The following is a 24,991-nucleotide window of genomic DNA, read 5'->3' on the forward strand; positions in this document are numbered from 1 at the left end:
GGATTTTGAGGTAGTCAAATCAAGTAGCATTTATTAAGTGCTTTGTACTTGCCAGGCACTGGGCTAAAGAACTGAGGATATGAAGAAAGGTGAAAACAGACACTGTTTTCAAGGTATTTATGATCTAATGGGAGAAACACCATATAGATAACTACATGTAAACAAAATATAGGCAGAATTAATTGCATATAGACCTGGAACTACTTGAATGTGTAGGCTAGGTCAATAGATAGAAGTTGGGATTACTATCATGAGCCTGCAATAGTGTGTTCCCTATTAGTTAAAACTCACCCAAACTTAACTTTCAGAGAAGGATACTTATTGAGATAGTGTAATAAGACCATTAGTACAAAAACACCTCTCCTGCCAAAAAAAAAAAAAAATTGTGTTATACTTTTCACAAGTGCATATATAATCCACAGGAAAGTGAGCTCAGGCTTAAAAAACCCATATGGCCAACGAATAACACAGCTACTGCTTTGAGAAGTCATTTTATCTATGATAATAATCCTCCTGAGTTAAAATGTAGCTCTCTGCTGGTCTCTGGGGGTCAAGACATTTGTATATGTCTGGAAACAACATGTCTCTCTGCCCCAAAGAGATAAATCATGCTAACTGAAGCTGTTTTTCCTCAATGTATCTAGTTTATTCTCTCTGAAGTTCCAGCTGGGATACATTCTTACTAGTCCACCCTATTCAAGATAGGGCTAATGTTTTAAAGAAGATGAAGGGGTATGAGAAATGTGACACTTCCTCAGCTTCTCATACTTCACTGGCTTGTGATATAGGTTCAAAGACTCTGTCTTCTTAAAATGCTCCCAAAGCAATTGTTGCAAAGTTCCTACTAGCGTCTTCTTCACGGGTATACAGAGGTACAGAAGTCTAATTATTTCAACACATTCTAATGCATTTGGTCATCTGGTATCATTCAATGGATGGAAGCCTTTTATGCCTTTCCAATTGATTAAATATTGGCTGTACCAAAGTATCAATGTACTTATGCTTTTCTTGATTTTTTTCCCCTGAAAATTTATTTTGAAGAATTATAAATTATTTTAAAATATATTATTCTCAATTGAGCCATGTTTAAAGTTTGTTTAATTATTAAGGTTAAGGTTAGGGTTAGGGTTAGAGTCAGGAGCACATTTAGGATTAGGGTTAGTATTATGTATATTGGAATTGCTATTGCTTTAAATAAAGTTTAGGGAATTTCCTGTCATCATATAAGCTATCTATCTTTTCTCAGCTTTACTTGATAGTCATTTATATTTTCCAGGAATTTTACATTATCTTCATAGTACTAATACTACTGTTGATAATAAATTGTAATGATAAGATAAGATTGTCTCTGTCTCTGTTTCTGTCTTTCTGTCTCTCTGTGCCTTTCTGTCTTGGTATTTTTCCCTCTCCTTGTCTCTCTTTTTCTCTCTCTGTCTTTATCTCTCTATGTGTCTTTTTCTTTCTTCTCTCTTTTCTCTCTCCTCTTTCTCCTGTCTCTCTTTCTCTTCTTACTCCCCTTCCTCCCCCCTTTCTTCTCTCTCTCTCTGTCTCTGACTTTCTCTGCATCTCTCTCATCAAAGAGATTAAAATGTATGGCTAGTTATAAGGTAGCTAGATCATGCAGTGGAGAGAGTGCTAAAGCTGTAATCAGAAAGATCTGAGTTCAAAACTAGATGCAAACATCTATTTTGTTGTGTGACTTCAGCCAATTCATTTAGCTCTGTCAGTCTCAATTTCTTTCTCCGTTAAATGGAAATGATAATAACACCCACCCTTAGGTTATTGTGAGGATCAAATAAGATAACAACTGTAAAATGCTTAGCACACAGTGATTGGAACTTAATAGATCACAGATTATTTCCTTCCTTTATAGAGCTTAAATTTTTATTTAAAGAATGAAAAACATTTGATTATTGTTTCTTCAGAAGCATAGAGTTTTCCTCTATTTAAGAGAGAGAGGTTTAACATTTCCCCTTATTTTCTCTTTCCATAGAACTGAGGACATTAAGGAAAATGTATTTGCTGTTTTGCTCATCATCCTGGTGTCTCTGCTTGGATTTCTGACATTGAACCAAGGCTTCTGCAAAGACATATGGGTCCTGCTCTTCTGCCTTGTTATGGCCAGTTGCCAGTATTCCCTTTTAAAGGTAAGACCTAAGCTATTTCTTATCAAACCCATGTATTTGTACATATGTGTAATTTAAAACATCAAATGATCTCACTGACACTTCTGATTTGTGTTTTAGAGTGTTCAGCCTGACCCTGCCTCACCAATACATGTAAGTGTCAAAACACAGGCAAGTAATTTGTCTTCTTCATTTGTTCTGAGAGAAAATCAAAAAATATTCACCTTGTAGAATGTGATTGTGTCAAAAGGCGCTGATGATGTCAAATAAAAGGGAGCCCTCTGGGATATGCTCGATCTCTTCTAGTCATTCAACAAATGTTTGATGAATCTACTATATACAAAGCTTTGTTTGTTTGGAAAATGGATGAATGGATGTATGGATGGATGGGTGAAACTTGATTCTTTCCCCTTTATATTTAACTGCCCCAAGATCTTCCTATATTTTCCTGCTTGCCCAAATGAAATGGGGCTATGACTCATTTGGTGCCAGGCACTGTATGCTAAGCACTATAAATTACTATACCAATATATGTAATAATATGGTTATATATATTCATTATGATAAATCAATAACGATAACAATGAATGACCTGAATTTTATACTTTTCATAGCAGTTTCAACTGTCTCATTTAATCTTCACAATAATCTTATGAGGTAATTATTACTGTACCCATTGTAATGGATGATAATGGAGTTATCTAAGCTCAATTGCATGGAACTCAACTGCATGCTAGTTTAAGCTAATTTTTTCCTGTTAATTATGTAATCTTTTGTTTTCATGAGAAATCTAATGGTATATGCTATGGAATATAGCTTGTCATATTTCCAACCCAGCTCACTCACTGTCCAAATGCCTTTGAGTCAGGCAAATGGGCAGTTCACAATCCCTACTATTTAAACAATCTCCCTCCTCCCCTCTTTTGTTATCTTTCATTTCCATGAGTCCATGGAATAACCATCCTAAATTAAAGCATGATCCACTCTCTATTTTGGTTTTAAAATTCATCACTAGGATTTGGAATTGATTTTAAATCTTCTATAACTAATGTTTCTCTCATTGTAATTAAGGAAAGTGTATGATTGGATGATCACATGACATATGTTTCCTTCTTGTTAAATTCATCTGCTCTCTATAATTGGTTTACATATAATACAACTCCTTTTATCCTAGAGACTGAATGTCAAGACAAGCAGAAGCAGCATAATTAGGGTCTTAAGAATGTATTGTTGTGATTATCGCCAGAAATCTGGGTGAGGTAGTACTGGGTAAAGATATGCATTTCTGAAATTCATCACTCAAGCCAACTGTAAGTCCCAAATTACCCATTATTCTGCCTCAGTGAGTTCTCATTTCTTGAAAGATCACACAGGAGTTAGTGTCACCTCTAGGGATGACTTGAGGAAAGAAGTTTAATATATGAAATATGGTTTTAGTAACAAATACACATTTCCTGAATGTATTACTTTTTTTCTTAAAATTATTTTTAATCATTTAAAGTTATTTATATCCTTTTAAAATATTACCTTAATTTCCCAATATATCTTTCCCATTCTCCACCTTTATTACAAAGAAAAAAATATAAGGAAAAGAAAAAATGGTTCAACAAAATTGGCTCACCAGCCAAGCTCATTATTACTTATAGTGTATCATATCTATATTCATCCATCTCTGAAAAAAAGATGTGGGGGGAAATACACTCAGTATATTGATTCAAAGAACAATGGTTTATTATATCAAAGAACATATTGGTGTAAATGAATAATCAGTATACCTAACTTTGCTTGAGAGGTTTGTAGTATACTCCCTTCTGTCACTACTCCTGTAATATCATGAAATAGAAATATTTATACCCAGTCTTAAATCATTTAGGCTATTTTTGCCCTTTTGTATGAGTTGATACACAGAAGGAAAGAAATTTAGCCCTCTGTGACATGTCATGTCGCATATCTAACATGACATACTTTTCAGCACAGTAATTAATTGACTTTGTGCTTAGTTTTCAGTAGATTGATTCATTACTGATCTGAGTTGCTAGTTATTTATTAGTTCTTTCCAGGAAATGATAGTTCAATGAAAGGTATTTCCTTTTTTATAATATGAGGAACTGAGAACATTATAAAAGTAAACTGGTCAAATCTCAATAAACTAATGAACAGACATTGGAAAGCAGAATTTACTGTCTCCATTTTAGAGGAGAGGAAAGCAAATCAGGGAGTATTCAGCTGACTAAAGTTAAATTTGAGGAGGTGTTGGAACTAAACCATGGTCTTTTTTATTAAAAAGATAACAAACGGAGGCAGCTAGGTGACACAGTGGGTAGAGCATCAGCCCTGAAGTCAGGAGGACCTGAGTTCAAATCTGACCTCGGACACTTAACACTTCCTAGCTGTGTGACCCTGGGCAAGTCACTTAACCCCAATTGCCTTAGCAAAAAATAAAAAAATAAAAATAAAAAGATGACAGATGGAGAGCTAAAATAGACCTTAAAAGTCATTGAGTTCAAATTTGCTACTGTTGGGCTAAAAAGGATTTAAACTCCATCTTTCCTAACTTTATTTCATTCACTGTGCTACACTTGTCCCTCTTCTCTCATATAACACATAAAATGAACCTAGTTTGGCTTTTTTCTTTCTCTAACTCTGCTTAGTTGCATGCAAACCAATTGAGATCAGCCTTTATTTTCTTTGGGGTGATTGATTTTTTCCCCACTTCTTTTCAGGAGGCTAGTTGGCAATAGATGAACAAAATCTTAAAAATGAAAGGAAAATAAAAATGAAATTCTGGTGCATTATTCATTATATTCCAGACTTTTCAGCATTAAACTTAGAATCAATCAGAAACATGCTAATGGGCTTAGTACAAAATAAAAGGAAATAAAAACTGAAAAAATTCCAGACTTATAAGAAATCAGGCTAGGACATCAATTTTTATTGTTGTTGTTTAATTTTAATATTTTATTTTTTCAACTATATGTAAACTTTTTTAACCTTTGTTTTTCATTTTTTTACAATTTTGGGTTCCAAATTGCTTCCTCCTTCATTACAATGTGATAAATACTTTACCTTGAAGTAAAAATCCAAAGAAAAATAAAGTTTAAAAACAACCTTCTGCAATATACATTCAGATTCCATCAATTTTTTTTTCTGAAAGTAGATAGCATTTTTTGACAGAGGTCCTTGAAAATTATCTTGGATTTTGTATTGCTATATATGGTTAAGTCAGTCACAATTGATCATCATACATTATTGCTGTTACTTTGTAGGATGTTTTCCTGGTTCTGCTCACTTTTTCTTTGCATTAGTTCATGTAAGTTTTCCCAGGTTTTTCTGAAAGCATGCTGCTCATCATTTTTCATAACAAAATAGTATTCTATTAAAATCATAGATGACAGCTATTCTGCAATTGATACGTGTCCCCTCAATTTTCAATTCTTTGTCATCAAAAAGGAACACTGAATTTTAACATAGAAATCCAAGCATGGTTCAATGCTAAAAGCCAGTATGGACAGTTCTATTACATACTTAATCATAAATAGTTTTATACTAGTCTTTCTAATTAACATGAAATTGAACTAATACACATGGGCAATTAATAATAAACCAGAAAGAAGCAAAATTGTGAGCTCACTCCTACATATTTCAAAGAAACCTTATCATTCTGTCTGTCTATGTCATACATTTCTAGGGGGTAGAGGTCATCTTTTGTATGTTCTATTTAGCTTGCGACAGTTAACATCTAGTGGAGAAATTTAGTAAATGTGAATCAGGTAAAACGCAAATTGCTTCTAGCTTTGTCATTTTCTACCTAATTATAACAAAAATTATCTTGAAAAGTATTTTGAATGTTTACACTTAGGTCACACATAATAGCCCAAAATATACCTTTCCCTAAATTTAATAACTAGAAGATTACCTCTCTAAGGATCAACCCAGAAAAACAGGCACAATTGTCTGAAGGTCTATGAATCATCACTACCCCTGCTTTGAAGTGTGACACAATGGATCTCTTCATCCTAGGAATAAGGAGCTCGGTGATGTCCCTTTAGAAATCTTTTGGTTGTTTCAACTGGAACTTATATATTTTCTTTAAAAGTGCTATTTAATAAAGTCACAGATTCAGAGCTGGAAGGAGCTTTAGAGTTGGCCTAGTTTGAGCCTCCTTATTTTAGAATTAAGATCACATGAGTAACAGTAATAATAATAGCTATCATTTATATACTGCATTAAGGTTTGTAAAGCACTTTTAAACATTGTCATTGTAGTTTCACAATAACTCTGAGAATTAGGTGTTAGTATTATCCCCATTTTACAGATGAAGAGGCTGAGAGTAATTAAGTGATTTACTCAATCTCAGATAGCCAATAAGTGTCTGAAGCTGGATTTAAACTCAGATCTTCCTGATTCTAATTCTAGCATTCATTGTGCTACCTAACTAAGCTAAGGATTTATGAAACCAGCCCTTTTTCCATTGTACTATCTTCAACTAATGTTCAAAAAGTATGGTTTTACATCTACTTGCTCATAGATACCTTCTTCCATATGTTCTGCTTGTTATTGATCACAGCTCTTTCAATAACTAGTTTTGTGACTTTGATACAAATAGTTTTCTTTCTTTAGTCACAGTTTGCTCATCTGTACAATCAAAATATTATTTAGATTTTGTATGTGAGGAATTGTTGTGAGGAAAGTGCTTTTGACAGTTTAAAATATCTTATAAATAAGAGAGATTCCTAAACTAGAGTCTCCATGATGATAATGAAAGTCAATAATTTGAAGCTGTCTACTACTTTCTCATACAACTGATTCTTAAGTAATATAAATTTTTCATATCTCCTTTACTCTGCTCATCTTTTCTCTGCAATGATCTGGAGCACACTTGTGTACTCACAATGTAGTTCTTTTTGAAAATTACAGAACAGGGGTTATTCTTGAATACAGTTAAAAAAAAAACCATTGATAACCCATGTTCATTTCTTCTCTTAGATGTGGGGTTTCCTTATACCAATGAAGTCTTAGGTCTCTTTTATTCCCATTCCATCTCTTTCCTCTCAGTCCTTACTACTCAAGGAAAATCAAGGTTTATGAATAGAGCAAATTAATAATAAAAGTGATTCTTCAAACAGATACAAAAAGCTAAATATTTAAATAGACCAGGATAAAGTATAGAAAGTAAAAAACAAAACAAAACAAACAAACAAAAAACATGATCTAGAGGAAAATCACAAGTCACAAATATGTTGGCCATAGGTTAAAATGTCCTATAACCTGAGCATAGTCCCAAGCCAGCAATTGAGTGTTGGTAACAAGGCAAACATGGTGATGGAAAGGAGATTGTGTTTCTGATATGCTGCAGGCTTTCTGAATTCATGGCCTTCCTTCCTGCCAAGAATCTTCTTGGCAAAGCTTTGTATTGGTTTCAGTCCTAAGGAAAGGAGGCTAGAGAAAGAAAAGAGTTATTAAAGTTTTTGCAATATGATGCATTGTGGTCATACATACAACTCACTCACCCTCAGTCTGAACCATGAAAGTTACTGAGAAAGCTAACCACCTTAACTTTGAAAATATCCAGTCAGAAATTGTTATTTTATTCCAGTCTTGAAAGTAAAGCATAAAGTTTTCCACCATTTGACTCAATCTGCAGGAGGCCCACAGACCACAGAATAATTTATCAACTTGTTCTAAAATTTGCTATGCACATACTATACTATTCATCATAGGTATGAAAGGGAGTAGCTATTGGTAAAACTTTCTCAACCAATATTTTTGCTGCATTCTGAACAAGACATAGATTTTAAAATCCAATATGGAGGGTGGTATGATGGAAAATTGGAGTGCTTAAGCACTTACATACAGAAATAGATCTATATCTCATTGATTAAGGAGTTTCCTCCAATGATAGAGATTGCAATCTATTCATGATGGCCCATTCTGTGTCATTGTTGTTCATGACCTCTCAGAAGTTTTCCAAGGAAGGTCTACTCTGTTTGATACATTATGATGAGAATTTGTGTTCCATGCATGTTATTGAACAAAGATAGATATGAAAGAAGTTTTAAAAGCATAGAAGAAACATTCCAATGCATTTTGAGATATCCTAATAGGTCTCTTGTTCTATGGGAATTCATGAAATTCTATTGAAAAATGAAAAATAAACCCTAAGGTTTTTGTGATTCATACATATATGAAAAATGCAATAAGACAACCAATAAACTTTATTAGTTTGTGTTCTTGAGGATTGGAGAAAATAAAAGTGCCTTTTATAATGCCCATGCATTAGAAATTAATTTAGGATGGTTTGGGGATACAACTCAATATGAGAGAATGAAGTTAAAAATGAATAAGAAAATGAGGTACTGTGTTACATAATTAAATCTTGAATTTTTATTTCATAAATTTGAAATGCATCCTTATGCTTGATAATCTTTGACCTGATTTGATTTTTAAAAAAGAAATTTCAGATTAGTGCTAATATAGTAGAAGCCTTACCCTGACCCAATGCCAAAAATTTACAACCTTCTAAGAACAGTGTATTTTTCATATTAAAAAATCCTCAGAACAAGATTTTCCTCTCTTGCATGATGGACATTTAAATTGCATTTCCTAAATAAAATTGATGGAAGAAAATACTTGATAACTTTTCTTGCCAAAAGTATAAATATATTTGTACATACTAAGAAACATTTTTATATTTAGATTAAAATGTGCTTATATTAAGTAGTATTTCAGTGTCATGATTTTGAGGTACAAAGGAAATATATTAATATCCAATAATATGGACTTGGTTGGACCAAAAATAAAATTTTAGAATGTGCTATTAAGTTTCAGGAAAGTATTGAGGCAAATACATCCCCAAATATCTAACCCCTATTGCCAATGTGTCTTTTCCCTCATATTAAAAGGTACTCTCAAAATAAAAGCATTTTCATTTTTGAAAGAGTAGCCATTTAAATTACATTACTTAAATGTAAAAAAGCAAAAGCTGAGGCTATAAAAAGATCAGATCTAAAGTCATATTGCTATCTTCATGATTAATCATATTCAAATCATCCGGGAATATCATATAACCTATTTGTCCTTGAGTATACTGCCAGAAAAGTGTATTTCCTTTAACTATAAGTCACTTTAGGAATGCCCCTTAAACCAATCTTTGTTAGTCCTTTAATTCACTGGCTGGGGAAACATTCTTTTCTTAATTTTGCCATCAACTTGCTCAGTGTCTTTAGAAAATTAATTTTACATTTGGGTCTTGGTTTTTCTATCTATTTCACAGTAATGTGACTAATTGTTTCTCCTTTCCAAAGATCATATTGTGAAGGTTTGGGAGCCGATGTCTGACTAGCATTTGGCATTTCTCAAAAAAAGTACTTGATAAAGAGTTGGTCATCATTGCTGCAATAAATCATACTCACTTTATTCAGATGTTTAATCTACAATAGTACCTGTCTTCATGAAATGCCATATATTTGAAATCTACAACTTTACAATTTCATATCTTATTAAAGGTGGAACCAAAGTGAAAACAGAGCAAATGATGGCTTGAATTAGTTTTGCACTTAAAATGACCGCTAAAAGGGGAAAGTGAAGTTAGAGCTAATTTTTCTCAACAGAAGGTAATTAAATTTTCAGGATTGATTGCCATGGGCTTGATGAAGAGAAGCTTGAGCATACCCAGTGTATTCCATTATGTTTAGCAATGTTTCCTACAATTTACTTTATGTGTTTTCTAACTTGTTTACCCATTCTCTAGATTTTGTTATGCTAACACAATGGATATTGTATTTTGTCTTCAGAACTTTTGTGTTTGTTTTCTAGGGACACAACCAAATAATTACATACAGTAGACCCATCTACTTTTGTGTTCTCTGTGGACTTATTTTGCTTCTTGACATTGCTGCTAAAACCAGGCATTCTCCCAGTTATACTGTGTATGGTCTGAGGTTCTTCTCATCAGGTTCTCTTCAATCAGCCAGAGATCATTTAATAGGTAAGTTGTTTTTGGCTTTTGGCAATTTAGAAAACAGACTTACTTTTCTTTTGATTGAAAAAATATTCTGAGAAACTGTCTATACAATTTCCACTAATTTTCTGCTTTTATTCTGCTCTTGGTTAGATATCTTTTAGTTGTACAGAAACTATTTAAATGAATGTAATCAAAATTATATATTTTATACCTAACTTTGCTCTTTATCTCTTCTTTATTCATAAATTATTCACCTATCTGTAAATATATGTAATATGATCCATGTTCTAATTTTCTTGTAATCTCTCTCTCTACATGACATCTAAATCATGTAACTAATTTGACCTTAATAATTGGTGTGAAATATTGATCTATGCCCAATTTCTGCCATTCTCTCATGTCTTCTTAGTTTTCCCAACAATTTTTTAACAAATAATAAATTCTTATCCCAAAATCTTAAATCTTTACATTCATCAAATACAAGATTATGTTTGCAAATTGTAAATATGTATATATATATATATATATATATATATATTATATATATATATATATATATATATATATATATATATATATATATTGCTGAGGCAATGGGGATTAAGTGACTTGCCCAAGGTCACACAGCTAAGATGTGTTAAGTGTCTGAGGTCAGATTTGAACTCAGTTCCTCCTAACTTCAGGCTGGTGCTCTATTCACTGCACCACCTAGCTGCCCCTACTTTATAGTTTGAGATCTGGTATTGCTAAACTTCCTTCCTTTATATTTTAAAAAATTATTCCCCTTGATATTCTTAACTTTTTGTTCTTCCAAATGAATGAGAAATGTTGAAAGGGTGAAAAGGAATTTGTACTCAATCCTTGTCTTATATGTCATGTAGCTGCCTTTTTAAATTCTTGTATTTAAATGTTTGTTTATTAACATGTCTACTTCTATATCTCTCATTACATGCAGTGGTGTCCAGCTTACAAATGGCTGGTCACACTAAACTTCTACACCTTATCACTAAGGTTTCATTACTATGAGAGTGGTTGGTAAAAACTAAAACTAAAGCTTGAAATTTGAAGAGGAATTCCCCATCAGTCAGTCTTGAATATTGATCTAAATGGTCATGGACAGGAGATGCTACAATAAATGACATTTTACCACTTGTTGAAATTGAAAAGTCAGGGCTAAGGCAAAAGGAGGCCACTGTGACTTACAGCTGTTACTGAAGCACTCCTCATGGGACATCTCTCTGTATCTCATTAAATAAGATGTTGAAAAAGGACAAAAGAGTAGGCATGACAGTAGATTTCCTGAATCGACCATGGGAGTTCAGACTCTAGAGAGACATAGGATTTGAGAGGTATGAAGAGGAAGGAAGACTGGTATACTGATGGCTTCTGATCATACTGCTTTCTCCAGCCTTATTGTTTGAAATGCTAGTGAAGTGCATTATTGCCATCCTTTATTCTCACACCTTCTTCCTTTCTCCAGTTAGCAGATGAACTCTCTTAATCAGAGACTATCAACACATCTTCCCCACATTTATTCTCACCATAAAATGTTGAAGTTTAGAGAAGTGGTGGGTTCAGAAGTAAAGCAAAATAAATTTTGAAAAGCAGGTGATGATGCTTTTGGTCACTCTGGCAACAGGGAGAGGCTTGGTGGTTAAGTATAATTAACACCTATACTAGCATCTTCTGGGTCTCAAGACAAGGCTGAAATGATAAAGTCTTAATGGAGAAGATCTGAAGAAACTATTTGATATTAATCTTGGATTCATTCAATAATTTTATATCAATTCAGCATGTCTGCTGATAGTGAACACTTAATAAATGTCTGTTGGCCAAAACAAAACAAAGAGTGGCTTGTCCAAATCTAGGGGGTCATTCAATGCCATTCCTTATGTAAGAAAGCTTTTTCATAAAATTCAAATCTCATTCCTGTTTTTAAGGGGTACTGAATCACCAAGGTATGCATCCAAGTCTTGTGAGTGACCTAATACTTGACCTTGAACCCTTCATGGTAGACAGATCTTTGTCCTTCTATGCCCCAAAGCAATGAGCAGAAATATAGAGGGGTGTTAAGGACCATGCCTAGGTGAAAGGGCATGTCAGTTCTCTGAGAGCTTCCACAACTGTGAATCATAAACTTGGAATTGCAAAGCAGCCTTTATTGACACAGGGGTTGCAGACTGGGAATGAGATAAATTGGAGGTAAGAAGGAAGAAGAGACAAAGCCTCTCAGTGTTCTTGTATCATCATCCTCTCACATGAAGAAATCCATTCTACAGGTCTAACTTAGACCTCCAGCAGTCACTGGCAGGTGGCTCCTGTATCACAACATATGGCACCCGAACAGGGACGTAAAAAACACATGAAACAAAGAAGCATTAGAACAAAGAAATGACATTATTATGTTCTATTCTGGCTGTAGCAGTGTCCTAGATGCTGGCACAGTCCCTGAACAAACCACTTACAATTTTAATTTTTTGCATCCATGGATTACCTTCCCTGCTACTTTGTAAATTACCATGAGAGCAGAAACTTTGTTGTATCTAACACTGTAATCCCTATTGTGTTTTGCATATGGTAGATGCTTAATATATTTTTGTTGAATAATAAAATGTTACTTGACTTTAATTTTCTAGAACCTGGCCTATATTAGAAAAGGAAAATTAAACTATTTCCATCTTTATTCATCCAAAGAAGACCCTATTGGTCTTCTTTTCATGGGACCAAGAATTCATATTCTTATTATTGTGCTATATTACAGTTTAATTTTAAAAATAATAATAGTTTTTTTTAATTTTTCAAAATATATGCAAAGATAGTTTACAACTTGCAAAAACTTTTGTTCCAAATTTTTCTCCCTCCTTTTCCCTGCCTTCCCCTCCAGACAGTGTATAATCCAGTTTAGTTTATACATGTGCAATTCTTCTAAACATTTCTACACATATCATGCTGCACAAGGAAAATCAAATCAAAAGGGGAAATGATAAAGAAAAAAAAAACCAAGCAAACAAACAAATAAACAACAACAACAACAACAAAAATGAAAATGCTATATCGTGGTCCACATTCAGTCTCCATAATCCTCTCTCTGGATGCACATGGCTTTTACCATCACAAGTCTATTGGAATTGCTTTGAATCACTTCATTGTTTGAAAAGAGCCAAGTCTGTCATAGTTAATCATCACATAGTCTTATGGTTGCTGTGTACAATGTTCTTCTGGTTCTGCTCACTTCATTTAGCATCAGTTCATGTTTTTCCAGGCTTTTCTTAAATCAGCCTGCTCATAATTTGTTATAGACTGGTAATATTACATTATATTCATATTGCATACATACTTAATTTTTTTTGTAAACTAGCGTGGGCACCCTTTTAGACTAGAGTCACCATTGATAATATTATTTCTTTGGGTATTTCTATACAATAATTAATAATTAACAATAAAATTATGAATTTGCTTTTTAAATAATTATATTAATACATTATAATAAATACATAATAAAATGAATAACAATGAATAATGATAAATTATAATAAATAAAATAACTGACCTTTAGCTAAATGTGGCAGAAAAGAATACTGGTTTTGTAGTCAGGAGGCATATGTACAAATCTTGATTTTGCTCTTTAACTGTGTAATCTGGGTAAAGTTTCTTCTTTTCCTGATTGAAATCCTATGATCCAAGTCTTATGCTTCTTTTGATGTTTGCTTCCTTGTCTGAAAAGTGAGAAATTCTATTAGATTACTTCAAAGGTCCCTTCTCATTCTTGATTTTTAAAAAACTTTTGATGTTGTCATTGGAGAAAAGTTGCTTTAGATTAAACTGAATTTATAGCTAGTTCTCTCAATAAATCCTCTCTCATTACTATTATCTTCACTATTTAAAAAAAGTTTAACAAATGAAACAACATTTAGGCAGCAAAAGTTTGTAATATTATCAAAACTTAACAGTAACATGAAAAATATAATTAAAATTTGATATTTGAAATTCCAAGCCTTAATACAAATTGTAAAAGTTTAGGATTGTTCAAGGAAAATTCCCTGGTTTCACATGAACTACTGACTATTGGTGCATATTTAGTTTATTTGTCCTCAACTCTATTTGTTAGATAGAGAGCAATAGCAAGAGGTATGATATGATAAGAGAGAGGAAAAGAAGAAACATTCTTATTATTAGTTTTCACTGGAAATTGTTTTTCCCTCATTAAAATGTCTTGCTTTATTCTTGTCTGAATGTCAAAGTCAACAAGTGAAAATAGCAGTTTAAAAAATCCAGAAAATATACTTAATGACTTCTGGGATAAAGATAAATAAGGAGGTAGAGTGGGGAAAATAATAGCCATCAATGGAATAGAGGTGTTAAATATATTAACTGAGCTTACCTAGAAAAAGTTATGGAGGTGGGAAATCTGAACAAGAGAGAGAGGAAAGAGATGAACTGAATGTTTTTAACATTATTTCAACTGTAGGAAAAGTGAAGTAATCAGTAATCCAAAGGTATATTCTTTCCTTAGACAAGCAGATATTCATCTTGAGAGTTGTTTTATGCTCTGGCACAAAGATAAAAGATCTGATCCTCTCTTGATCGCTGATTCATTTCATCATCAAACTGATTAATTTACCCCATGGCTTTACCAAGAAAAAACAAGTTGTATTATAAAATAAAATTCAGGAAGGGCTATTAAAATTAATTGTAAAATAATCATGAAAAATTGAAATGTAAATTTTTATTGCTGTCTACTATCACTATAAAACACACATATAGGCCTTTAAATTCTTTGAAAGATTTTCCTTGATTATTTTCCACTTTATTTTCTCTCTAGTCTGTACTACAGAGTTTTAAGTTTTTACTTATTATGTTTTGGAGCTGTAGTTGTCCTACTTTGAATCTCACTCTATATTTACACACAAACTTAAATGGGAAATTGGGAGGCTTTTCCTTTTCAAAGATTTTAGCCTCAGATTATATGTAATCTAGTGAACTACAGAAGCTTTCAAAGATATCTAACTTGGTACTAGGAGATAATTCAAATATTCTGAAGGCCCATTCCCATGGCCATTCTTGGCAGGCCTAAGAAATAGGAAGTATAAAATTGAACAGGAGCAGGAGAATAGGAGAAAAAGAAAGTATAAAACATATAATTTAATAGATTTCCTTCTTATAATAACTAACATTTATAGAGCACTTTAAGGTTTACAATGTATTTTACATATATTATTTTATTTGATAGTAGATAGATAAAAGGGAACACATGGTTAATAAAGAAGAAGAAAAAAAAAAAGAACAAAAGCCTCGGATTTAGAAGACCTGGAACTGATCTGTTATTACTAGCTCAGCAGTGTGACACTGGCCAAATCACTTATTTCCTTTGGACCTCAATTTTCCCAAGTGTAAAATGATCTGGATGATCCCAAAGGTTCTTTATGGCATTGAAATCCTAGATGATTCCTGTGAGTATCAACAATAATGGTCATGGTGGTGCTATCAGTTGCCTCATTTTTTAGCTCCTTATGTCTCTGCTGATTTGTATTAGACATAAGCCAGATGCTGCATTATGTTTGAAACAAGTTTGTATTTTTTCCCTGAGTTTGAATGAGCTGAGCTTAAGCTTGTTTATAACTGTTATTTTTATTGAATGTCTTAAAAGCTAAATGGAATTTTGTTTAAGATCAGATATGTTTCTGACTTTCCTGTTGGCATATGAATGCTTCATCCCTTGCTGGTGTTAAATTTCATATGTTTAGGACATACAATGATTCTGAATTTTGTCAATTATAATTTCTGCTATCTTTTTTTATTTCTTGGCACTTCTGAATTTTAAAGGAGATGCAGATATTTTCAGAATATCACCAAAAGATGAGCAAAAGTAGCATAAAGATGCATTGATTTTGTTGTTTCTCAATTATGTCTGATTTTTCACAATCCATTTATGATTTCCTTTCTAAATATACTGTAGTAAGTGATCAATCGTTTTCTTCTCTAGATCATTTGATAGATGAGGAAATTGAGGCAACCAGGTTAATGTAACTTGTTTGGCATTACACAGCTACTAAGTGTCTCAGGTTGGATTTGAATTCATGATTAAATTTCCTGATTCAAGTCCAATGTACAATCCATTGAATCATCTAAACTTCCCCTTCCATTGATTACTCCCATTTAAAAGTAATTACTTTTGTTAGATAAAAACACTTGATTTAATCAGTCAGAAAGGACCAGGTGGGTCAATGAGACTTGGCCACTTCCTGGAATAGAGCAAAAATATTTCAATATGGTTCAATAGGAAATCTTTCCTGATAGGATGATAAATTTGATCATATACTGAGGAGCTCACATCTTTTAAAAAGGCAGGAGCTATTTCAGATCCAGGGAGAGATTCTGAGGGTCTCAAACCTAACAGGAGAAGTACACAGCTAGAAATCTGGGAGCTTTCTTCATGATGTGAGCTACAAAGAATAAACAATAATAACAATCAGAGAAAGGAGCAAGATTCTTTATCTCTAGTGGAGAACAAGGAGATTCAGAAAGGATGAATGGCAGTACACTAATCTCAGAAAGAAAGTCTGGAAGAATATTACCAGTTATACTGACCTTCACAATGACTGAAGAAAATTCTAAGTGTTTTCTTCCCCTTGCTTCCCCTGACAGTATTTGTCTATTAAGACTGCAATATACTCTGCTGCTTCTTTTCCCAAACCTTCTCAATAAGTTAAATTTTGCTTCAAACACAAAAGGGCCAGGAATTAACTAGTGATAAATATAAATGTATGTTAAGGAAGAATGCCAAACCTTTGCTCAAGTGTTTGGAATTTTTGTAACTGGGGGACTGAAGCAATTGTGATTGTATTCCCTAAAGCAACAGAAAAGGGAACCATGTGGGCCCCAGGTACCATTACACAGCCCTAGGCTTAAAATGAGTTAATTATAATAACAAACTATTAGAGTAAGAATTATAGATTTAGAAATGGAAGGGTCCTTAGAGATTGTATAATAAAACTGTATGATTTTGCAGTTTTTTTCTGAAGAATTGCTGCTCACAGTAGCAACTAGCAGAGGCAAAATTCATACCGAGGCTCTCTGCTTCCAAATCTGATATTCTGCACAACACTACATAGATTTTTTCTTAATATATACTGTGCCCACTAGAGAAAAAATCAAAATGCATGCATGTTTAAATTTTCCTTTAACTTATATCACACATAATCCCATAACTACCAAGACCTGATATTCCCCTCTTAGTGACAATTCTTGGTCTATCTCATTCTCTATATTCTCACTGGAGCTATTCCCCCTTTTTTAGAACCTAATCTAGTCCCACTTTGTTTACCAGAATATGCTCCTTACTGGTCTCTTTCCCTCTAGGTTTTTCCCACTTCTATTCTATAATTGCCTGTCATGTACTACTCTAAACATGGCACTCCTGTCCTCAGAAATATTCAGTAATTTCCCCTTTTTCCTATGAAGTAAAAATTTTTGATCGTAGCATTTAAAACTACCTAAAATCTGTCTCCAACTTACCTTTCCAGCCAGATTTCATACAACTAAAAGATAAGGTGTGTTTCTCTCTTGTTTTTGTATCCTTAGAAACTAGCAAAGTACTTGGCACTTAATGGTACTTTCAAATGTTTGTTGATTGATTGGTGCTCCCATTCATACACTCTTCTTTCTAACCAAACTAGATTTCTCTGGCTTCCTTTCATGTTCTGTCTTCTACCCTTCTACTGTTCTTCATGTCTAAAATACTATCACTAAGTCATTCAATTTTGGTTTCTTGAAGTGCTTCCTTTTTTTAAATCCAATTCATGTTCCACCTTCTCTGTGAAGATTTTATTTATCTTCCCCAAGATGGAAATAGCATGTTTTATTTTCAGAGTTCTCACAGAGTGCTCTACCTTAGTTAGATCTCTTAATTTCATTTCTTGTTTTCCCTTATCCAATAGTCATTTATCTGTTTGTCTACAGGATCATAGGTTTGAGATAGGAAGGATCTTAAATATCACTTAGACATTTCCCTTCTCCCCTCTAACTCGATTTTAAGTTCTTTGAGAGTAGGATCTATAACACATTTAACTGCATCACTTCAGGACTCAAGACAGTGCCTTGTACAGAGTAGCAATTAAGGTGTACCCATTGGATAATTTGTATTTCACATTTCTGAAAAAAAATAAAAAGGTCCTAAAAAAAGAGAATATTTTCTGGGTGTTACTGGAATTGAAGATAGGGGAGAAATTCTAGTGATGAGGAGATGTTCAGCAAAAGATCATTTAAGGCAAGATGGAAGGTAGCACTAGTATCAGAAATGCTTTAAAAAAATCAGTGTAGCAAATAGTCATAAACTCATTTTTAAAGATTATATCCACAATTCATCTCCTGATATTGGAAACATCTGTTTTCTTGATAGAATTTAATCTCCTTGAGGGCAGGGATTGTTTTATTTTGTATTTGTATCTCCAGTACCTAGCAAAGGTTTCTTGAACATAGTATTTTATTAATAAAGGCTTATGGATTTCAGCAAGGAACATTATTACTGATTGAAGTTGTCAGGGAGGCCTTTGCAGAAGAGGTAGCATTTGAATTGGGCTTTCAAAATTGAATATTATGAATAAGAGTTGAAAAGGAGGGAGGGCACTCAAGTACAGGGAAAAGTCAGAGCAAAGGCATGGAGGTAGAAAAGCACTGGACAAATGGCATTTTAACTTGGTAAAATTTAGTGTGTGGAAGATTAGATAGCCCAATGAATAGAGTGTTGGTCCTGGAGTCAGGAATATTTGAATTCAAATCTTGCTTTAAATAGAGGCAGCGTATTCCCAGTCAAGTAACTTAATTTTTTTTTTTCTGTCTCATTTTTCTCATCTGTAAAATGATGATAATGGTAGAACCTGCTTCTTAGAGTTATAGTGTGGAGAAAAGGAGATAATAATTATAAAGTACTTTGTATATCATAAAACTTTGTATAAGTGCCTATTATTGTTATCATTAGACAGCAATATGAGAATAATAAAATTTAGAATATAGCAAATAAGACTTTATCAGAATCTATCTTAAATAAAATATTAAAATTATTGTATTTAGTGATGAGTGCTACTTTATATGAAGAATTCCTATAGATGGGAAGAATAATCAGAGAAGAGTGGTCAAAAGTACATCTTGCAACATATATTATGAGTCATCATCTCCTTCTGCTCCTGATGTCAGTATGTCCTCAATTTAAAGGACTACCATGTGGGAAAGGAATCTGGTTTATTTCTTATTTAATCCCCACATACAAACTTGAAAAATTGGATAGAAGCTGATAATTTAGGTTCAGTGGAAAAAAAAAACATTTTCCAATAATTAGTACTATCCAAAAATGGAATGGAATTTATCTAGAGATTGTAGAAGCTGCTTCTTGTGAAATTTTGTGAAACTTGTGAAACTCTGGTTGACTACTTTTGAAGATTTTTGATTGGTAGAGACAAAATGGCATAATGGCTATTGATCTGATCCTGGATTCAGGAGTATCAGAATTCACGTCTCACTTCTACTGGGTATGGTGTAACCATGGGCAAATATATTTTTTAAATAACTTTTTATTGACAGAACCCATGCCAGGGTAATTTTTTTACAACATTATCCCTTGCACTCACTTCTGTTCCGATTTTTCCCCTCCCTTCCTCCACTCCCTCCCCCATATGGCAAGCAGTCTTATACATGTTAAATATGCCACAGTATATCCTAGATATAGAAGGTAGAAATAACCCAGGAAGGAAAACAAAAATGCAAATTGTTTAGATTCATTTTCCAGTGTTCTTTCTTTGGGTATAACTGCTTCTGTCCATCATTGATCAATTGAGCCTGAGTTAGATCTCTTTGTCGAAGAAATCCACTTCCATCAGAATACATCCTCATACAGTATCATTGTTGCGGTATATAATGATCTCCTGGTTCTGCTTATTTCATTTAGCATCAGTTCATGTAAGTCTCTCCAAGCCTCTCTGTATTCATCCTGCTGGTCCTTTCTTACAGAGCAATAATATTCCATAACATTCATATACCACAATTTACCCAACCATTCTCCAATTGATGGGCATCCATTTATTTTCCAGTTTCTAGCCACTACAAACAGGGCTGCCATAAACATTTTGGCACATACAGGTCGCTTTCCCTTCTTGAGTATCTCTTTGGGATATGAGCCCAGTAGTAGCACTGCTGTATCAAAGGGTATACACAGTTTGAAAACTTTTGGGTCATAATTCCAGATTGCTCTCCAGAATGGTCGGATTCGTTCACAACTCCACCAACAATGCATCAGTGTCCCAGTTTTCCCACATTCCCTCCAACATTCATCATTATTTTTTCCTGTCATCTTAGCCAATCTGACAGGTGTGTAGTGGTATCTCAGAGTTGTCTTAATTTGCATTTCTCTAATCAATAGTGATTTGGAACACTTTCATATGAGTGCTAATAGTTTCAATTTCATCATCTGAAAATTGTCTGTTCATATCCTTTGACCATTTATCAATTGGAGAATGGCTTGATTTCTTATAAATTAGAGTCAATTCTCTATATATTTTGGAAATTAGTCCTTTATCAGAACCTTTAATTGTAAAGATGTTTTCCCAGTTTGTTGCTTCCCTTCTAATCTTGTTTGCATTAGTTTTGTTTGTTTGTACAAAGGCTTTTTATTGATGTAATCAAAATTTTCTATTTTGTGCTCAGTAATGGTCTCTAGTTCATCTTTGGTCACAAATTTCTTCCTCCTTTACAAGTCTGAGAGATAAACTAGCCTATCTTCCTCTAATTTATTTATAATCTCTTTCTTTATGCCTAGGTCATGGACCCATTTTGATCTTATCTTGGTGTACGGTGTTAAGTGTGGGTCCATGCCTAATTTCTGCCATACTAATTTCCAGTTATCCCAGCAGTTTTTGTCAAATAATGAATTCTTATCCCAAAAGTTAGGATCTTTGGGTTTGTCAAACACTAGATTGCTATAGTTGACTATTCTGTCTTGTGAACCTAACCGATTCCACTGATCAACTAATCTATTTCTTAGCTAATACCAAATGGTTTTGGTGATTGCTGCTTTATAATATAGTTTTAGATCAGGTACAACTAGGCCACCTTCATTTGATTTTTTTTCATTAATTCCCTTGAGATTCTCAGCCTTTTATTATTCCATATGAATTTTATTGCTATTTTTTCTAGATCATTAAAATAGTTTCTTGGAAGTCTGATTGGTATAGCACTAAATAAATAGATTAGTTTTGGGAGTATTGTCATCTTTATTATATTCGCTCGGCCCATCCAAGAGCGCTTAATATTTTTTCCAATTATTTAAGTCTGACTTTATTTGTGTGAAAAGTTTTTTTGTAATTTTGCTCAAATAGTTCCTGAGTTTCCTTTGATAGATAGATTCCCAAATATTTTATGCTGTCTACAGTTATTTTGAATGGAATTTCTCTTTGTATCTCTTGGTGTTGGATTTTGTTGGTGATGTGTAAAAATGCTGAGGATTTATGGAGATTTATTTTTTTTCCTGCAACTTTGCTAAAGTTATGGATTATTTCTAATAGCTTTTTAGTAGAACCTCTGGGGTTCTCTAAGTATACCATCATATCATCTGCAAAGAATGGTAGTTTGGTTTCCTCATTGACTACTCTAATTCCTTTAATCTTTTTCTGGACTCTTATTGCCATGGGCAAATATTTTGGCCTTTCAGGAGCCCAAAGCAATTTTTAAGACAAAAATTTCAGAGCAGATGCTGATCTGTATTGATAGAGACTTTCTTCATTGGGAGCTTACCATACCAATAAATTGTAAGTCTAGACCAAAAATAAATAAAAATAAAATTAAAAAAATAATAATGACACCCTTCAACTTAATCATTTTGTCAGTAATTAACCATAAGGTAGCATCAGATTGCAGAGACTTTGAATCCCAGGCAAGACATTCTGAACTTTTCTCAGTTGATGACGAGATATCATTTTAAAAATTTTATTTATTTTATTTTGAATTTAAGAAACAAAGCAACAATTTCCCATAGCATAGTAAAATATGAAACAGTTTTGTACATGAAACTGCAAATCTATTATGTACAACTTGCTATTCCTTCTAAATATATAATACAGTTACCATGTAACTATCTTTTTTTTCTTCCCTTTTATAATTGAGGAGAATAATGACAAAATGATTACTATATATAAGGAACATTAGTCTAAAAAAGCTTTAATGTGCTGATTGGATAAGGGAGAGATTGGAGGTAGGAAGATTTATTAGGAGGCTACCACAGTAGTTTAGCAAGATGGCAATGGACTGGGCCATTTATGAAGGTAGTGATTGTGAGAATAGAAAAGAAAAAAGGATATAAGTGATATTATAAAGAGTTAATAATATTTAATAATTGAGTGAATATGAGAGTAGAAAAAGATTCAAATATAATATTTTAAACATAGGAAACTGTTAATAATGGGGCCATCAATAAAAGTCATAACATCAGAATGAGAAGTAGGCCTTTAGAGAAAGATTTTATTTTGGAATTTTGAACTTGAGGCTCTCTGGGTAACTGTATTTGTGTGTATGGAGGGGAGAATGGTCCAGAATATAGAAATAAATTTGATGTTCATTTTGAAATCACTATGTAATTTTCTGCTTCAAAAGAGCTTATAATTTCTATGACTATAGTTTAAGGGGCAAATGGAATGGGGCTATTTAGGATTTGGAATGTGCCTCTAGAGAAGGCAAAAAGAGAATTAAGAAAAGCATTTTTCTTATTTACTTAATAAAGAAGCATTATAAAGAGAATTTTATGATTAATGAGTCTGGGAAGAAATTTAAGAGTGAAGGGTTAATAGAATAGCATAGAAGCTAAAAAAAAAGTTTTCTTGTCTTGTAAGAGAGAAAGAAAGTAGAGGGAATCTTCTTTTATCATGAAACAATTTTAACTTTTTCCTTATGAAGAAGATTTTTGAAATTAGACTTTAATATTGTAATTGAATTGACTGGAGGAATTGTACTTTCCAAAGTGGTCTCTTGCATTTGTGATCTTTCTTATAAGTGAAAATATTGTGAATAATGATTTATACATTTTTAATAAATTCATTGTAAACAAATTGTTACATAGTAACTTTAATATTCATTTAATTCCAAGAGGCTAGATTATGTGGATTTTATAATTGTAGAGATACATAGATTTTAGAGATCTTAATAAAGATATGTATATAAGTAATTACATATTAGAAGGAAAGTTTCTCCAGTTTATTTAAAAATAATAATATTTCTAATTTGGGATAGGGGCTTTATACCTAGTTGATTAAGAAAGATGCTGAAATTTTAATAATTAATGAAGAAATATTCAAATATACTCATAATATGAGACTGTCAAGTAGCCAACTAATGAGAAATGCTGTGTGACTCTATTATGTGTTTGGATAGAGTGGAGATCATATTCTTAACACTGTCAAAATTTTAACCATAATCACTTAGTCTTTGTATTGATCTTCCTTGCTATTCAAGTTTCTGAGTTCTGTGTTTATATGTTGTTTTTTTTCTGGACCTCTTTGCTTTATGAACAACCCAGGAGCTAGACAAGGAGGTAATTGTCAGATAAGACAGACTGGAGAAACACGAAAGGCATATTTAATCACATTGGATGAAATTAGTTTAGTTATTACTTTTGTAGAATTTTAATCCTGCACAATCTTTAAGTCCCAAATCTGTTAGTATGGTAACATGATATTTTTCACACTTAACAAAGAAAGAAATCAAATTACCAATGTCTCCTAAATGCCACTTGAAAAAAAAAAGAGAGCTCTACCAGAAGTTTCTTCATTTATAGTAATTATTAGGGAAAATGAAGATGGAGAAGAAGTGAGAGAAAATTGCAGACCTGCTTAGTACTATACTAACAAATATATCTTTGTTTCTAGGGAACATTGCCAATAACAGCAGGGACTTTTTTCATTTTTTACTTTTGGGAAAAAAAAAACAGTGCAAAATAATGCCTGTAATTTCAAGTACAATTTTCCAATAGCCCTACTAACATAATAACGGTCTGATTGCTTTTCTTTCACCACAACTGCAACCTGACAGATGTGCTACAGTCTCTATTTGCCATTCATTTCACCTCTACACTTTAAAAATAAATACGTAGATTCAATCCTTTTAGATGTTCCCCAGAAGGTCTAGCTGCTAGGGCTACCAGTTTACAGATTAGACTGTTATCACAGTGTGTCATTAAATTCTATTTCCACACATCTGGCAAGACCATTTTTCCCCTACAGAGATGTTTGTTACTGTCTATGATACTCATTTTCAGTCTTCTGATTCCATTCTTCGTTGTGTCCAAGTTCTCCTTACTTCATATATGTCAGTCTCCCTGTCTTATGTGCCAGACTAGTTCTCTGTCTATATTTGTCTGATCTGTCTTCAGTATCTATCCTTAATACAAACTTGTTCATATTGTAAACTCCTTTACTTTCATAGAGTCATAGATAGATAGAGAGAGAGAGAGAAGGGATCTTACATGTTAATTAGTTTTATCTCTTTTGTTTTACTGATAAGCAAAGGTTAAGTGCCATGACCAATGCCATACAGATAGGAAATGGTAGTATTTTTCCCAAGTACTACTTTTTGAGGAAATGGAGACCCAGAAAGATTAATTGACTTGGTAATGGATAGTTATATAGATATCAAGTGTCAGAGCTAAGTCAGATCTTATTTAAATTGTATATAAGAACATAAAATGGTATATGACCAAGATAAATATAATTTTATGCTCCAGACCAAAGACCCTTATTATGCTTATTATTGCTATGTTTAATTCAATAAACACGCCCAATGAAAAAAATGAATTGGGACAATTCCTTAGCATTTGTTATAAAGAGATTTAGCCTAAATCTATTTTTCAGTCAGTTCACATGGGTAT

General features: G+C 32.9%; 1 protein-coding gene and 1 long non-coding RNA gene across 4 annotated transcripts in view; one reads left to right on the forward strand and one right to left on the reverse strand.

The window, feature by feature from the left end:
• Positions 1-24,991, forward strand: part of PCNX2 (pecanex 2) — a 380,127-nt gene that overhangs the window by 95,552 nt on the left and 259,584 nt on the right. For both annotated transcript variants that reach the window (XM_051993594.1, XM_051993595.1), the window contains exons 11-13: positions 1,994-2,147; positions 2,247-2,279; positions 9,942-10,113. In XM_051993594.1, coding sequence (XP_051849554.1) covers positions 1,994-2,147; positions 2,247-2,279; positions 9,942-10,113 — 359 coding nt within the window. The remainder of the gene's footprint in view (positions 1-1,993; positions 2,148-2,246; positions 2,280-9,941; positions 10,114-24,991) is intronic.
• On the reverse strand, positions 12,228-17,644 carry LOC127559656 (uncharacterized). 2 transcript variants are annotated; one of them, XR_007953181.1, is made up of 3 exons: positions 17,605-17,644; positions 13,640-13,805; positions 12,228-12,407 (listed from the first exon to the last, which is right to left on the reverse strand). It is a non-coding gene; the product is annotated as an uncharacterized LOC127559656 (long non-coding RNA). The 2 variants fall into 2 exon arrangements; XR_007953180.1 differs by lacking the exon at positions 17,605-17,644 and adding an exon at positions 16,678-17,589.

The sequence above is a fragment of the Antechinus flavipes genome, chromosome 4 (genome assembly GCF_016432865.1).
Source record: "Antechinus flavipes isolate AdamAnt ecotype Samford, QLD, Australia chromosome 4, AdamAnt_v2, whole genome shotgun sequence".
In the NCBI taxonomy this organism is placed as follows: domain Eukaryota; kingdom Metazoa; phylum Chordata; class Mammalia; order Dasyuromorphia; family Dasyuridae; genus Antechinus; species Antechinus flavipes.